The sequence below is a fragment of the Cyprinodon tularosa genome, unplaced genomic scaffold, assembly GCF_016077235.1.
Source record: "Cyprinodon tularosa strain WSP-4 unplaced genomic scaffold, ASM1607723v1 ctg70, whole genome shotgun sequence".
Lineage (NCBI taxonomy): Eukaryota > Metazoa > Chordata > Actinopteri > Cyprinodontiformes > Cyprinodontidae > Cyprinodon > Cyprinodon tularosa.
The window spans coordinates 1,895,113-1,913,386 of NW_024039452.1; the positions used below are offsets into that span (position 1 = coordinate 1,895,113).

Consider the following 18,274-nt stretch of genomic DNA (forward strand, 5'->3'; position numbering starts at 1 on the left):
GGTTTATTTAATGAAAAAACAAAACTAAAGGGGGAGCTGCTAGGATCTGAGGCACACAGAAACTGCAGGCGGGGGGGCTGGGCACCTCCCAATCTCAGATACTCTGTAGTGGGAGAAACACAGGTAAGTGACCACGATCATGTGACAAAAGATGATTATCTGAGTTGGTCACTTACCTGGTTTAACAGTCCAGTCCAAGAATGTCCCCAGCAGTCCCAGAGATCATGCAGGAAAGCCGATCCTGGAAGGGATCCAGAACAGACAGGAACAGACAGAACAGGATCCAGATCAGGCTGGAACAGACAGGTGGCATGATCCAGGCTTCCAGACATCATAGATCTTCCAGAAGGGTTCAGAGTCTGAGAAAGTTCCGAAGCATGATCAGACGGTCACGCACAGGAGCAGACAGGATCAGGTGCAGATGAGCAGGCTCAGTGGAAGAGGGTAGCCAAGACAGGACGTGGAACCAGAACTTGATGCAGGACCTTTAAACTGGTCTCCTCCCTGGAGCCAGGCTCACTTGGATAAAAACTGAACCTCCCCACAAATTGAGCCAAAAACCCAGAGGACTCCGCCGGGGAGGACGGAACTATCCACTGACTTGTATTATATTAAACTGAACTTCCAATTTTCACCACTGTTCGGCGCCAAGTAACCTTTACTCTGATCACAGCTTGCTTGGTCTCGCAATGAATCCTGGGATATCCAAGGATACTGAGGATACATTGGACCCTTCCTTCAAATCGGGCAAAAAGAAGGACGCATTTTAAGGCCGCATAACGAGGAGTCTTGGAATCCGACCAGACCTCGGCGCCGCGCTATGATGTAATCGGCCTTCGAATCTGGCCTTCTAAGGACGTGTCCTAGGTTTTTGAACTTAGCATATATCTTTGGTACAGGGGCCATAACTGGGGCGAGGACCAGTTCTGCAGAGGTACTGGTCCCTGTTGGTCGTTGTCTAGAAATATCCATGCCCATCCCTAATTAGAGCATCTTCATCATCATGTTTTCCACCCCTAAGAAAGAGTTATGGAGTGCAAAGAAGTACCTCCCACTTAAACTGTAAATGTGCAGCTCTCCCTGAGCGACCATGGGCTGTTTGGCTTAGCTCTATACGATACCACTTTTAAAAACAGTCCTGAATTTTATTACAGGGCACCAGAGTACACAAGGCTCAATAAAAGTTAATACCTGCTTATATATGTGTGTGAATGTGGAAAATCTATCCTACTCCCTTTTTCTCATCCTCTGAAACCTCTTCTTCAATCCCCTGTGCAGAGGCAACAGTTCTGAGTTATGACGGCAGCATGTACCTGAAGATCATCGTGCCCGTCACCATGCACACGGAGGCAGAGGATGTGGCGCTGCGCTTCATGTCACAGCGGGCGTACGGCCTGCTCATGGCCACCACCTCTAAAGAGTCAGCGGACACCCTGCGACTGGAGCTGGACGGAGGCCGCGTCAAACTTACTGTCAACCTTGGTAGGCCATCTTTAATCCATCACCAATAGCGTTGCTTCCCATTTCCTTTCCCTGTCCTTTTCACATTCATCCAGCAGTTTGGCATCATATCCCAAAGGAAAGAAAGATTTATATGCATTTAAATTTGATATATATTTGGCAGATCATTAAATGATGAAGAAAAGTTTCTAAATTCCGTGAAGAGGTAAATAGTTCATTCTTTAAAAGCCTTTAAAGGTGTGTTCGTATCTTTTTCTCATATGGCATACACACTGTTAAGCTCAAAAATATCCAAACCTTTGGTGGGTTTAGGTGCAGCTGCAGCAGAGAGATCTTTAACTGATGCCCTTTAATATGACCCAAAGTAGCTGTTTTTATCTTCACCTACACTCTGTTGTCAGAGCTTTTTTTTTTTTTTACTTCCCATCCCAGTTTTCTGGGATGGGAAGTAAATCTGACTGTAAGATTGATTTCTGGCAGACAATCTGTGAAGGGAGCCAATGATTAGGGTGATGGAAGGTAGTAGCCTCGTGAGACCATCCTGATCTCGCGAGCTTTCAAGGTTTCACTTGCAGATCAGTCTGGAGACTCTCCGTTAAAGAAAATTTGGAGCCGTTCACCAAACGAACGTCCAATCAGCGTTGGCTTTGAGGCTGGTTGAGGTGTGACGCAACGAGAAGCGCGACAGTTCAGTCTAAAGAACATGGCGGCTTTAGTGTTAGCGTGGCTATCGAGCAAGTTTTATCGGAATTACAGAGTATTTCTTCACTGAAAGAAGATCAAAACACTGCTCTGGAGGCTTTTCTCAGAGGAAAAGATGTCTTTGCTCTTCTCCCGACTGGTTTCGGCAAGAGTTTGATCTATCAATTGGCTCCTCTTCGTCGTCGCTCTGTTAGTACGTCATATGCTTTGCTGATCTGATTGGTTTATTTGGCCCGTCTATCACCAACATAGGCCAATCAGCTAACCAGTATTTTCGCCCCTTCCCAAAATTACTGCAACGGAAGGTTTCCAGATGGATATGCGGAGCAAATCCATCTGGCGGAGTCAGGTTAGGAAGGTAGCTTATCCATCTGCAAAGCCTTAATCATGAAAGATAATGTAAACATGCAAAAACCCGGTCATCTATTGTGGAAAGGTTTTTATCTTATGAAGCCTTTATGCACTGAAATGCGAGTAAATATTTTTCATTTGCCAATTATCGTAAAAAAATATGAAAGAAAAAAACGGTAGTCCTCCAAAACTTGTTTATTATCAACTGAGAGTTGTTCATGTCTTTTCCTATTTACAAACTGCTTTATTAATTGAAAATGGTCTTAGATCGATATATGCCATCTGGGTTGAATAATTTGGGGCTTAACTGTGTATCGCTTTAAGATCTGATCTCTGCAGTATTTAATGACGATTTAAAAAAAATCTGGAGTTATAAAAAAATGTAGAAACTTCTCTTCCTCATATGGTTAAAACTAAAGATAAATTCTACATATAAAACCATACGTTCGTCCTCTAGGTGAGCTTCCATTCTGTAATTTCTCTTTCCATTATCCCTTCCATCCGATATTCTTTTTTTCTACTCCATAAAATCCTCAATCTCCTAACCCTGTCAAAAAGCTCCATCTCTAATGATGCTTTCTGAGAGCTTTGGGGTGTCTTGCACCCGCCTCACTCCTTAGTCTTCCTCTGCTCTCCGTGTTTGTTTGTTTTTTGTGGAGTTAACTTCTTCTCCATTGCAACTTAAAGCTTGAATCCTCTTATTAGGAGATTGCAAGCCTGATTAACTTGACGAAATTTAACTGATTAGTTAAAACACCTTTTCTGACCTAGGTCACTGAAATAGCACAAAGAACACAATGTGGAAGTTGGATTGTTTCAGATAAGAGGCTAACTACTTGAATCCGGACCTCTTGAAGGAGCAGGGAGATAATAACACAAGGAAGTAGTGCTGGAACAGCAAGTAAAGGTGTTAAAACCAAGCGTTCACTCTTCCTTGTAATTATTTAAGCCCACTCCCTCCAACTCTTCCTTCACCTTCTTTCTCTCTGTCACTCATAAACATCCCATCTGGCCAGAACTCAGACGATGGAACTTTTCATCCCTTCAATGGCCTGTATGTCTGCGGCCCTCGGATCAAACAGCCAGAGAGACCAGCTCACAGCTGTGGCAGCTGCAGACATGCTGTGAGCTACTCAGAAGTTTTGTTGGTTTTTTTCCAACTAGGCTGCAAATCCAGTCTTCCGATATCTTTGGATGTTTTTGTTGAGCCCGTTTAATATCGTTCGTTTAGACTTTAATAGTTCTTTCCCATGCAAACCAAGCTGGCATTATTGTGAAACACATCCCAGCAATCTGATCTGTTCAGACTTCAATCCTCATTAAAATCTAAGTAATCAATGTTTTAAAATCTTAATTGGGCTGACACTGTTCACTGCCCGTTATCTTGGAATGAAAGCAACAGATGGTCACTGCTAAAGTGCAGCTCGACACATCGGCTGATGTCGTCCCTTTCATGTGCAGACAGATAAACCCAGTTTAGCTTTGAAAACTCTCAAAACAGCCAAGACTTTTCGAACTTGACTCTCCAAAGGAAAGCACTTGTGAAGAAGCTACACTGCATCCCTCGCCACATGTCTACACACTGATGCTGGTCTCTGGCTGTTTGTGTCCACTATTCTGTAGCGGTTGACAGCTCTAGACCACAGCCGAGCCACAATGCCATTTGCACACTTGATCCATGTTACAGAAATTTAACGAATGAAAAAAAGAGTCTGAAGGGAACAAAGACTCAATGCTTAAATGGCGTTTAATCCCTTTACTGAGTAGCTCTCATTTGAGAGGGTTTAATAGGTCACTTTAAACTAAGTAACCAGACTCATTTGCTCGCTAAGGCAAGGGTAAATGATGAATTACCTAATTTAGACTAAAATGCTTTTCTCAGTTTTTCACATTATGTTTCTAATAGAAACTAATGCGGGTGCACCAGGCATGTGGTGGCTGGGCTGTGCAGATCACCCTCTCTGTCTTTTACTCTTCTGGGTTTACTCATGTTGAAGTGCTGCAGAAGGCAAGCAGAGCTTTAAGTGTCCGTAAAAGAGGTAAAGTAGGATAACTATTCAAGAAGCTATTATTTACAGCTGGAAAATATATTTCACTGTTACATAAACAAAAATCTCACTGTAAAAATGTATAAACTTAGGCAAAAATATAACTACTCTTGCTCATTTTCCACTAGTACCAACTTAAAGTGATTTGCTTCGGGTTGATTAGCCTGCATTGCTTTACGATAAGTAATGGTGTGGTCATACCAAATGTGATTCTTGTGCTCTGAGCAATCTATTTCCCAGTTATCTTTATGTTGAGAGCAGCTCAGAGGCACTGTGAGGTGATCCGGAGCCAAAGGTATGATGCTAGTGAGGCAAAAGGTATGTTTTTGGCAATTACAGCCCTGTGAGGGAGCTGTAATTGAGCTAAAAAATGTGAAGATTTGTTTATCTTCGTGTCGCAGCAACCAATCAGGTAGTAGATATGACTGTGATTTAGGGTGAAATCGGGAAGCACAGACAGCTTTTTTCCATGAAAATGGATGATAGAGAAATTTTATTTTGATAACAGATAAAGTAGGGAAATGCTTTTAAAATGCCATTTTAATTTAGTTTCATTTATTTAAGGATAGAAATAAGTCATTTTAGTACCATAATAGCATACCATAAACCATTATTTATGGAAACCTGGATGTATATCCGGTACCACATGCACAAATGTAGCCTCGTCAGACCATCCTGATCTCGCGAGCTTTCAAGGTTTCACTCGCTAATCAGTCTGGAGACTCTCCGTTAAAGAAAATTTGGAGCCGTTCACTAAATGAACGTCCAATCAGCGTTGGCTTTGAGGCGGGTTGAGGTGTGACGCAACGAGAAGCGCGACAGTTCAGTCTAAAGAACATGGCGGCTTCAGCCGATGAAACTAGCGTTAGCGTGGCTATCGAGCAAATTTTATCGGAATAACAGAGTATTTCTTCACTGAAAGAAGAGCAAAACACTGCTCTGGAGGCTTTTCTCAGAGGAAAAGATGTTTTTGCTCTTTTCCCGACTGGTTTCGGCAAGAGTAGCCTGGCTTGTGGTTGTGCTTTCGTCGTCGCTCTGTTAGTACGTCACATGCTTCGTTGATCTGATTGGTTTATTTGGCCCGTCTATCACCAACATAGGCCAATCAGCTAACCAGTATTTTCGCCCCTTCCCAAAATTACTTCAACGGAAGGTTTCCAGATGGATATGCAGAGCAAATCAATCTGGCGGAGTCAGGTTAGCACAAATGAGCTTATGATACGAATCGTGCTACCGGGACGGATCGGGTAGTGACAATTTTTACAAGCTAACATTACGTAGCGTTAGCCTGTCTTTCCATATGCTGTAGTCCAGGCTAGGTAATATTATCTTAAAGTAATATTTTACTATTTTTAACCTGTCTAGCGATTCATAGTGTTAATATCAACATGTTTTTTTTTTGTTTTGTTTTTTTATTAAGTAACTATAAAAAGGCTTCTCTTATTTATAGCTTAGTCCTGAAAGTCACGTAGGACTAAACAGTTTTTAAAAAGCATAGTTTTAATCTAAAATTACGGAGCCCCCTAGGGGACATGGGGGATTTTTTTTTCTTTTGCGTTCCCTCACAAAAGTATTGCGTTACCTCGCAAAACCTTTTGCGTTACCTCGCAAAACCTTTTGCGTGAGAACGCAAAACTTTACTTCGGTAAAGTTAGAAAGATATTCACAGATTCGGACTTCCGGGATCAATAACTCTCGTTGTTGAAACACAAATGGCGCCTCTTTCATGTCCTGATAGCACAAACTACGTATTACAAGAATCAAAAAGCCTTATTTTCGAGAAAAACGAGCCGTTCTCCGAGCTGGATGTATTACATTGATCTCTATGCACAGGCAGCGACCAGGCGAGTGGTTAGGGACCGTCTGCAAATGGTAAAACAACAGCAAAACGTTACAAATAAAAATCAATAACTCCACTGCCATAAAGTGCAGAGACTCCAAAATCACCACACACACCAAGGGGCTCCTGGTGATCGCACTACAACAGCTGGTTTTGAAAAATACACCTTTACCTTTTTTTATTATTATTATTTTGTTATTATTAAGTATTAATATCATCCAATTTTACTTCATAAAGAACTCCCGTCTGCCTAGCATCTCTGTGTACTTCATTCACAAAAAGTTATAAATGTCCCCCAGGGAGCTCCGTACAAATAGAGCATCCCAATGTAAACACTATTTTATTTTCTTACATCTCTTGTAAACAAAAACTACAAATCACATGACTTCAGACTTTGGGGCCAGCTTGAAATTAAAAATCTCCTCCAAAGATGCTGTTTCTCTGGAACGGAAAATGAATCAAAACAAATATAATTGATCCCATCAGTCCAGATCTGGCTTATATTAGGTACTACTGGAAAATAGGCATAAAATGCCACATTCTTTCTGTAATCTCATTTTGGTATTAAGGAATTAGAACATGAACAACAGAGCTCAACACATTCTGTAAATCAGTGTTCATGTATTAGCCTTGCCTTCTCCTGTGCTTTAATTTAATGGATGGATGATGCTGGACGTCTATGAGAGGGTGATCCTGACTACGAGCCTGTCCCCGGATGGTGGCCTCAGAACAATGCTTGGTTGTCTGCAGAATGTACCTTGAAGGATGTAAAATGTCTTGTTTTTCTCTTTTATTCTCTTCTCTCCTTTCTTTATTTTCATCTCTTACTTTCCTTTTTTTTTCTATTCTCACCATTTCGCTCTCTCTCCCGCCAGATTGTATCAGGATAGACTGTAGCCTCAGTAAGTGGTTCTATCCGTTTTTCTGACTAAAATGTGTACATTTCTGTGTCTGCTGAGTTTTACGGTGGGGCTCTCTGCTCTCCTTGTCCTCATGATTACTCCCAGTTTCTAAGCTCTATTTTTTTTCCATTATCTGTCTCTTGCCTTTTGTTTCCCTTGTTTCTTTTTTTTTTCTTTCATTTAATAATTTTTCTTTTTCTTTCAAATTTTTTTTCCAAAAAAATTTTCACCTTTGTTTTTTTATTATCTGCACATTTGCTCTTTCTCACCTGTATATATATTTTGTTCATAATGTAACATTTCCATTTAAGATGTTTTGAAATTATCTTTGCCGCATTCTTATCATGACACTAGTTTTATTTTTTCTGTCACCTCTATAAAAAAACAACAAAATTCAAACACTTTAGGAGAAGCCATCTTGGCCCTCCACTGATTCGTTATCCTTGTTATGGTCCACTGAATGTGGGTGCAACAAGGCTTCACACACAGGTGCTGCTTGTCTTCTGTGTGGGACAAACTGTAGTTTTGCCCCCCAGAAAGCTAATTGCGTCTCCTCTGAGAGAAGGCATCACCTGCTGTGTGCTTGTTTTTTTGGAGAGGGGGGAGGTAATGTTTTTCTACCTCATGCAGACACAATGATATCAAACTGTTTTTTTCTATCATGGGCCCTGACAATTCAACAACTAGCCTGCAGGTAAGTGGTGCCAGGTATGGTGACAAAAGAATAGAGAAAACCTCATGTTTGCAGCAGCTTCTGTGTCTGTGAGCCTTGATTTAATGAGCTCTTTGGAAACGTAGAGATGTTGGGGGCTGACATGATGAGTTTAAAGAGCATCTGAGAAGGTAGCAATTAGTGGAGTTGTTCTCCATGCTTGCATGGCTGCAGGGAAATTTTTGACTCATATCTTAGGGCTTTTATCTTTATGTGACAACAACCTTAATATTGCACAATCAAATGTCAATATAGTGGAAAAACCGGTTGTGCTAAACAGAAAAGTTAGCTGTGTTAGGCAAAATATTAGCTTTGTATAAGCTAAATAGATACGAAATAATGAAATGTTATAAACTAACTTCTAAAAGGTTAAAAATCAATGATTAACTAACACTAATTGCAGAGCACCATGAATGGTAGACATGTTGTCTTTCCCACTTAAGGTCTGACTGACACAAACTGGTTGGTATACACTTTCCACCTCTCCTTCTTTCGTCTCTACAAGTTCCAGAGGTTCAACATTTGTTACTATTTATTTTTTGATACTATTCTGGTCTTTCAGGGTTGGTTTATCTGGTATGTTTTAAAGAGCTTTTAATTTTTTTTTTTTTTTAGTCAGAATCTTTCATTTATATGCAAAAGTTAGTCTAGTTCTAATTGACAAAAACTCAAAAGATTTTTACTCTAGGAAGTCTGAAAAGAGCAAAAATGTCTTTTTTTTCCGTCTGTATTTCAAATCTGTATACAAAGTAAAATTTCTTAGTATACTGTAGGTGTATGTTCCATTAACTTGAGCAGGTAAATAAAAGGATCTGCTGATTGCTTGAGTGTTTCTGTTGTTAAAATAGGATGGACTGAATGTTATGCACTTTAAATAAGATCACGTAGTTGTTATTTTTTTCTATTTTTAAGCTCAAACCATCCTATTCCATTTCCAAATTACCCCAAAACAAGGGAAAATACTTTTATTTTAGGAAGGATTGGATTAACTTTATTTCATTATTTGCAGCAATATCTTTGCTGCTACTTCTACACTGAAAAAGTAATCAAAAAATAGGTCCAGATTTCTACATACATGTTAAGAAATTTCCAGTTCCTTTCAGCAGTTTCTAATGTCCAGAACATGTCTTCATATCTCTGTAATTACAACTGTTCTCCCTGTAAACGGGCAAATATACATTTCCCCTGTTTAGGTTTGGTAATTTTGCATGTATTTCAAATCAATTGTGTCTGTGTGATTGTGAATTTTATTCAGATTTATCCGTTTTTTGATATCTTAGGTCTTTTCTACACCAGTTCAAGTAAACATGGGTCGTACGGGACAAGTCACGTCTTTTACTATAGACTTACAGTCTGTGCGGGCATACTGTACAGTAGCACACATTTAACTGCTGAAAATGTTCAATACCATAGTTTAACCACTAGATGTCAGTCAAGCACAAGGCATATGTTGCTATTTAGAGTGAAAAAGTCTTTGCCCTCTAGCAGATTTGGTCAGAATTTAATATTACAGATTATAAAACAAACACTAGAATTGGATGAAGATAACCTTTATATCTACGAAGAGCAGATTCTTAGTGAGGATTTTATACTTTAAGGGTGAAAAATTTATACACATTCACTTGGCTTTCTGGAAGAGAGTAAGTTCCCCCTTTGATGACTCATATCTATTTTTTTTTTTCTTATAGAAAGTTGGGCCATCATTACCTGACCTGCATACAAAATCTAACGGAACATATCTGGCTGCTTAAAAATCACAAACAGCAACATGGAATCCAAATTTAAAAAAAATTATCAATAAACCAATGGAATTGATATCTTAAAAGGGGAAACAAAGTAAATTATAAATAAGTTAACAGGTAAAAGAAAGTTAAAGTCTTTATAAAAAAAAAACATAGTAAAGGTAATCTGTCCCATTAGAGAAAAACATCAATCAAAATTACTCCAAGAGCACAACCGACGATTCAATCAGGAGGTCATAGAAAAATCCGGAATAATATCTGAATCAGGATGGCTTAGACAACTTTTGGACACTTATTGGATAAAGTAATAATTTTGTATCTGTCCAGTTATCTTTATGCAGCATAAAAAATGTTAGATTATATGAGGCATTTCAACAACAGAGCGAAAACAGAAAAAAACAAAAATCTATAAGGGACAAATTCTTTTTCACAACAGACTGAGGGCAAAAAGAAAGAGTGACTGCCAGCAGTCTGTGAGTGTTAGATTTTTTTTACACGACTAACCTCATTAAAAAATGATGCCAAATGTCAGCACATGCCAGGTCATGTTTGCTCACTTAAGTCAGGGGTTACTGTGAGGTCCTTTAGATGTATGCACTGCAAAAAAGATCTAGAAATAAGTAAAAAAATTTCTTAAATTAAGTGTATTTACCCTTACTTTGAGTAGGTAAATTCAATGATTTGCCAATAAAATTAGTATCCTTGCTCTTAAAATAAAATAATTAGATAATATGAACTTAAAATAAGACATTGCAATTATTTTTTCTTATTTTAAATGTAAATTGTCTTGTTTCATTGGCAAAGACTCTCACTTTCGACCTCAATTAGAGAAAAAATGCACTTCCTTTAAGAAAAAATTACTTAGATTTCCATTTTTTTGCAGTGTGCAGAATGACCGACTCAGTAGCTGTGTTCAGATACTGATTTGGGATAAACTGTGGCTGAAATCTTCGTTTTTCTTAACCCAATCTTCTGATGAATATTAATTTCCAATGTCCTTCACTAAGTTAAGCTGAACATTATAGTATGCCAAACAAACCGCTGCCTTATTCATGGTTATCAACAGTCACGATGACAGACCTGGGCAGCAAAAGTCACCAATGATAAAGGGAAATAGTATATCAACTGCGACCTTTCTTGACCTTTTGTGTCTCTGGACTTTTTAAATATTTCAAAGTCTTTGGTTTTCAACCATGATTTTTTTCTTTCCTTGGTCGTGACCCAGCCCCCCTCAGTTAATGTATCATGATGTTATGAGGAGAAGAGCTGTGGCCCCTTAGCTCCAGTCAGCACAGGGTATCTGGCTGATGATATCGGTGTGGAAGGTGGCCTTTTAGCCGCCAGCAGCACCTTCTCTGAGAGCTCGATGAGATGAGATTTGGCGTGACATATGGGCAGTGTGTGGGGTGCAAGCGCGCCGTCTGCTAATGTCATACCCTTTGGCTTTTCTACCTGCAGTACTCACTTCAAAACAGACTGAACCTCTCAGACATGTTGTTCGTATAAAGGAGATAAAAAAAAAAGAGTTAAAAACCTCTGTTAAAGAAAAAAAAAATAAGTGCATCTTTACTCCCAATCCTATTCTGGCTTTGCTCTAACCTTTTTCTTAAAACATATGGTAAAATTTTATTTCAAGGTGCTGTATTGCCCTACAGTTTATGTTGTTTTTTATTCCACCCAAGATGCGCAAACTAGAGCCGACACAATTAGTTGGATTAATCGTGATTAATTGATTATGGAAATTATCGTCAACTTATTTAGTTATCCATTAATTGTTAACTGGAGTATAGAGACTGTGAAATATGCCTTTAGCTGACAGAGTAATCCACTTAGAGCAGTAACTATATTAAATTTGTAAAAAAAAAATATATAAACATCTTGCATTTAAGATTAAAACAAAAAATGTATTTTTCGTCAATATGCTGGTGAAGATTCTCAGTCATCCAGGTCATAGTCATTCAAAAAAAAAAAAAATAAATAAAAACAACAATCCACTGGACTTTGTTTCCAAGTTTGAAGACGTTTCACTTCCCATCCAGGAAGCTTTTTCCATTCAAAATGTCAGAATTAACTTTGTGTTTGAAGCTTTATATAGTAGCTCAAAAAACTTGTTTTTTGGCTTAGAAAAAACATGCAAATAGAACCAGAAGAACGGGTCTGCCACTTAGGAATGGGCAGTTGTTTGGGTTCTATGTTAGCCTGCAATTCCCGATACTGGGCTATGCCTCTGAAAGGGGCAATTGTTGGCTTGATTGTCAAGGCGGGATGTTTTTTCCCCTGCATAGGGGTGGGGGTTGACATGATAGCGGGAAGGAATCATCTCAATTGCTGCATTGTAGGTTTTTGAAAGCTTTACCCTGAGTTCACCCCCTCTGTTTGAGGTTGTTTTTTCTTTCTTGACATAAATGGCTTCCTTCACACCTCTTTCAAACCACCTGTCTTTTTTGTCCAAAGTGTAAACATTCTGGTCCTCAAATGAGTGTCCCTTGTCCTTAAGATGCAGGTGGACAGCATTTCCTGTCCAGGGGAATTCCTGGGTGGGAAGCAAAACGTCTTCAAACTTGGAAACCAAGTCAAGTATGCCAATATGCTCTATCCAGAACTCGTAAAGTGCAAAAGTTTCAGTTTCACCTGGTTTACATTCGTAAAAAACCTAACATTTCGCTTGTCTTATTATTTAATTGAAAAAATAATTGACAGATTAATCAATTTGCAAAATAATCATTAGTAGCATCCTTAGTTTAAGCACCTAAAAGGAGAGCTTAATTTATGTCTTCCTCTACATAAAAATAACAACATATTTTTTGGGATATCAACTGGACAAAAAAAAAACATTACCAACAATCCTGTTCATGCCTTGTCAAAACCTTTTACAACTTAAGTCACCAAAACTGTCATTATTTAGACTTTGAAGTGGTTGAACTATTTGTTATTCAAATTGCTGTGGAGTTTTTGAGGCTGCCAAACTCTATCAGTGGGACTGTGAAGGGAGTGCAACGTTAGCAGAGAAAATTATTCTCACAAACTAAGTATCAGAGCTGACACCGAAGACTTTAGATGGGAATAATTCCTCCACATACCACTGGACTCCCTGGCAGCTGTCAGCCATGTTCATTTTTACTAGCAGAAACAATCCGTTTAGCCTAGAAATCACCCAAAACCCTAAAAAAAAAATAAAAAATGTATAAAGCCCTGCTCATCCGTTAATCTGTAATATTCACTTGGTTTATTTAAATAGGAGCCATTCACAGCACCTGTCATCTTAGAGCTTTTTACAGAGACAATTCAGTGAAACCGCCTAGACAGATTGGCTTAAAGTTTAATATAAGGAAACACAACCAATTGCATTAAGTCTTGACATTGCAGGGTTTGCTCCTCCATAATAAGCATTGGGTTACAATTGACATTGGCTTGAAATGTGTCATTGACTTTGCAGTAATCCCTCTTACCCTGCATGCTAATGGTGACAGTAGAGAGAAAAACTTCATTTTAACAAGAAGAAACTACCAGGGGAAGTGGCTGGGGGTTTAATATACAGAGGCAGACACCTAAAAAGAACCACTGTTCATGTTCACATGTTAATTTTAGACCTAAATATGATGTAATGAAAGTCTGTTTAAGATTAAAATGGCAGTCTATTAAGATATATCTATGTAAGGAAGCATAGCCAATTGCATCAATTCACCAGAGGTGTCAAGTAACGAAGTACAAATACTTTGCTACTGTACTTAAGTACACTTTTTAGGTATCTATACTTAACTCCATTACTTATTTGTCTACCTGCTTCTGACTTCTACTCATTACATTTTCACACAAGTATCTGTACTTCCTATTTGTTAAATTTTTTTAAAACAGACGCTACTCGTTACTCTTGGTTTCGGTTTAATATTTATTTCACACCATCCACATTTAGTGACAACTAGTGTCATTGGATGAGTCATAGAACGCAAACACTCATTGGTTAGCTATTTGTCAAATTTATGCGTTTGCCAAAGGAAATCATCAGAAACAAGCAGGTGTTCTTCAAACTGCAAACACGAATTTTCTATGCCATGCTACAATGTCGGGTTCAGAAAAAGATGTTGAGAGCGTATCGGGAGATGGAGACGGAGACCAACATGAATTTTTTGAGATAGGGCTAAGGATGAGGGCATCTATCGCAAAGGATTTTTCAAAATAGTCGAAAAATTGAGCTTTCAATTCATGTAGTGGCATCTGGCTTTTTTTTTTTTTAAAGGTTACTTTATACTTTTATACTTTAAGTAGTTTTTGGAGTGTGTGTACTTTTTACACCACTGCATTCACACACCTACAGCAAAACCTAACTTAATAAATTGTTGGAAAAGTAGCAGTTCCTTATCATAAGCACGAAAACGGCATTGGTAAACAAAAACTTTGAACACTAGCCTGGGTGCCATTCTGAACTTAGTCCCACCTACAACGTTTGAGGTCGGGAAGTTCGGTCTGGCATTGCTCAATAGTAGCGCGAGTATCCTCGCACAATATTTGGCGGGCCAATCAAATTGTCAGGGCGGGCTTTATACGATGATAGACAGATGATCAACAGTTACGTAATCAACCACGTCACCAAAGCGCGCTTGGGTGACAACAACAATGGCTGCCGCTGGAGAGTTGAGGTGTGTAGATTCTGCTATTAGGTCTGTTCTAGAAGATATCGACAGCAAATTAATTTTAAAAGAGGAACAGAGAAATGCGATCAAGGCTCATCTTCTTATTCTAGGCGCGCAACTGCACGCTTTGATTTTTGTTGACAACAACTATGCGTTGCTTAACATACGTCACGCACTCCGTTGCTCTTATTGGTTGTAGGTCTATCCAATTGAGTGCAGAGGCATTTTTTTCCCACGTTCGTTCAAAACACGCCCCATAATCACAGCTCTATGGAGCAGTATCAGACTCATATTCTGACTAGAATTAAGTAGGACTACGTCAGGCTATTTGAACACAGCATCGTCTTCAATGAGGCTGTAATTTATGTTCTGTTTAACACACTCAACCAGTATGATTTGTTTTTCCTGCCAGAAACAGATGTGTTGCTCTAGCCATGGTTTCTGGAGAATAGTTTTCAAAGTTTACAAAGGGGTTCGCTCAGATAAGAAATCTGACAAGCAAAACATTACATGTTCAGTCCATTTAACACTTAGCTGCTATTTTTTCCCAGCATTGATGGCTGTCTGAGTGCAGCCGTAGAGCACATCATACGGTGCACAGACAGAAAGGGGCAGCAGTAAACAGAGCATCTTTTTGACGTTAACCACCGTTTTAAAAGGTGAAAAATAATGGCAGGGAACAGCGATTTGTTTGACCACAATAATTTGCTAAGCCTAGTATAAAGTTTTTCAAGAAATCAATTTGTTTATTATGAATCTTCTTGGGAATGTATTTCTACAGCTCAAAGGTTTGATGTGGGTGTGATGAACATTAATTCAGATTTTAGACAAACATGCATTAAGAATTAGGCTGACCCTCATTATCTAAACATGTTTTGATCAGATCCAGATCTCACTAAATTTATTGGATGTATTGTAGCAGCAAACAATAGCTTTGAAATGAACAAAGCTTACATTGTGGATTAAATGTTAGGCTATGATTCCTTTAATACTTGTGCATTTGAACTGGAAAAGACAAATTTCACTGAGGTTCCAAAACCTTACGTCCTATGCAAATATATCTATGATAATAATATGAATATAAAATAATTTAAATTTTATTTATGTCGAACTTTTCAAGCTAAAATGCATAAAGTGCTTGAACAAATAAGATAAAGACAGAAAAATATTCAAGCAAAAGCAGATTTAAAAAGTTTTTAGTGTTTTTAGCTGTCTTTTAAAGAAGCTACTGAGTCCACTGACTTGAAGGATGGAAGAAAAGTCTCTGTTTGCTCTATTTTTGATTTCTTTACAGGTGAAATCACTAGATATTGACTACAGGACCTCAAGGCCCTGATTGGGGTGTAAGAAAATAACATTTCTAAAATTTTAACAGTGAAAATTGCTGGTTTATATCCCTGTTACTATCTAATAGGAGAGGCAATATGGAGATACAGGAATGTATTAAGTGTGTTTATTAAACGTTGTATTTATTAATGTAAATCATCAACCAGATTAATTAATTATATTATCAAAGATATTCATTGTATACTCTTCTATTGGAGACCTAGTTGATAAACAGCAAATCTGAAAATAACCCATCCGGATAACATCATAAAAATTGGGATTTTCTTTCCCTAATCATTACTATATGTGTTTTTATTAGGGCTGTCAAAATTAACGTGTTAACGCGAGATGATTGTTTTCTGGGATTAACGCCATGTTTTTTTTAACGCCTTAACGCAGTCCCTGTTTTACCCACAATTCAATTGTCCGACATGAGCGAGATGGAGGAAACAGAAGAACCTTTTGGCCCGCTGGATAGACAGTTCGAGTATAAAAAAAACAAAGACCGGACAATAAATAAACATGTTATGGTTTGCTCACACTGCAAGAAGGAATTTTCGTTTCACCGAAGCACCTCGAGCCTTAAATATCATCTTAATGCCGAGCATTCATTTGTTGGGGCTTCAACTTCAGGTGTTACGACTGGCATGCGTCAGACCACCCTCAGCGAACGCAGGGCATTAAGTAACGGTCCGCTTTACATTCAGAAAATGTTAACCAGTTAGTTTGCCTTAACAACTGGCTAAAAGATGAATAAATAATAAGTACAATGTAATTGTAATTGTTTAAAAGTCAAGTTGTTTGTTTTAAACGAAAAACGTTCCATTCACCCATGCTGTATTTGCTAAAAAAAAAAAGAAAAAGCAATGGCTAAGATGCCAAAATTTTGAGAATTAAATTATTTTTTTGGATTTGTCATTAATAAAAACTAAATGTAATACCCATCTTGTTTATCTTTCTGTTTTGAAAACAGTATACAGAAAATGTGTATTTTTTAATAATATTTAGGCTAGTGATTAATTGAAATTTATTCAAGAAACCTTGTGATTAATTAGATTAAAAATTTTAATCGTTTGACAGCCCTAGTTTTTATATATCATTTCGAGAACCAGAAATGGGAAGTAACGAAGTACAAATACTTCGTTACTGTACTCAAGTAGATTTTTCTGATATTTTTATTTTACTTTACTACTTATTTTTATGGCGACTTTTTACTTCTACTCCTTACATTTTTACACAAATATCTGTACTTTCTACTCCTTACATTTTAAAAAATTGGCTCGTTACTTTAGTTTTGAATAATTTCAATGGAGTTATCGTTATTATTTTTCACGTCATCAATACCAAATTCTATCTAATTGGATGGGAATCTACGTTGCATTTGACGCACCACTACAAGATGAATCGACAGATTCGGCGGTATTCATTCGCGGCAAATCATTGCAGCTTGGTGGCGGTGGCGTTAGCATAGTAGCATGGACGACGAGATGATTGAAAATGAACACAACGGAGATCTAGTCCTATTGGCAGACATCCATTTAAAATGTAGGCAACGGCATGAAAAAAGTGGTTTCTACTTTTACTTTTATACTTTAAGTAAATTTACAAGCCTGTGCTTTGTTACTTTTACTTGAGTAAAGAAGTTTAATCAGTACTTCCACTTTTACCAGAGTATTTTTTAACACAAGTATCTGTACTTTTACTCAAGTACGGAAAGTGAGTACTTTTGCCAACTCTGCTGAGAACCTCCACAGCATAATATAAGTAGATCAATATCATTGAAAAGCATCATGGCTCAAATTGGATCCTGCCTGGAGAGTAAAAACTAGACATTGTCAACAGCCAGAGATACATATAGTTATGTGCAGGTGTTGCTGGTCCTTTTTGCACATGTTCTAGTAAATGTCTCTAAGAGCGCAGCCCCACAAACAAACCCGCTTTTTATTGCCTTCACCTTGTCATTATACCCATTTTTAACCCTGAAATATGTTCCACAGTTCATGAAGCCCTGTAATCATTTCCTTTGCTGTCATTGCAGAGTGCACAATCCAGAAACAACAGAGTGTTGTGGACATTTTTAAATCCAGTCAATAATGTTTTTTTTGTTTGTTTTTTTCTATATTTCTATATTTTTTTATATTCTGTTCAGATTTTTTTCCTGTGCTCACTGTTGTTTCTCTCCAAAAAGATGGCTTTCATCTTTTCCAGTTAGTTGGATTTGAATTATTCTCTCATAAAACAGGTCTTCATGTTTGGACTGAATTTTAATTTATTTCACTTTTAGTTTATTTATATAGCATCATTCGCCATCTCTGTCATCTCAAGGCTTTTTATAGAGACAATTCGTACAATCAAACTGGTTAAAAGTTTTCTGTTTATGGAAAACCAGCTGACTGCATCAAGTTTTTGACTTTGCAGAATTCAGAATTGAGGTCATAAAATGAAAAAAAAAAAGGGAGTACAAACTAGGAATTGTCTTTAGCCAGTCTTTACACATTTGGTACATGCATCCAATTTTGGTGCATTTGTAAAAATTGCAATCAGATAAAAATAAGATTT

The 18,274-nt window shown here is 37.9% G+C and overlaps 1 protein-coding gene across 7 annotated transcripts in view; it reads left to right on the forward strand.

Annotated features, from left to right (window-relative positions):
* The window catches only part of nrxn2b (neurexin 2b), a 1,247,190-nt gene that overhangs the window by 570,660 nt on the left and 658,256 nt on the right, over nucleotides 1-18,274 (forward strand). For 6 of the 7 annotated variants that reach the window (XM_038268483.1, XM_038268482.1, XM_038268476.1 and 3 more), the window contains 2 exons: nucleotides 1,279-1,482; nucleotides 7,278-7,304. In XM_038268483.1, coding sequence (XP_038124411.1) covers nucleotides 1,279-1,482; nucleotides 7,278-7,304 — 231 coding nt within the window. The remainder of the gene's footprint in view (nucleotides 1-1,278; nucleotides 1,483-7,277; nucleotides 7,305-18,274) is intronic. The other variant, XM_038268480.1, reaches the window with a different exon arrangement.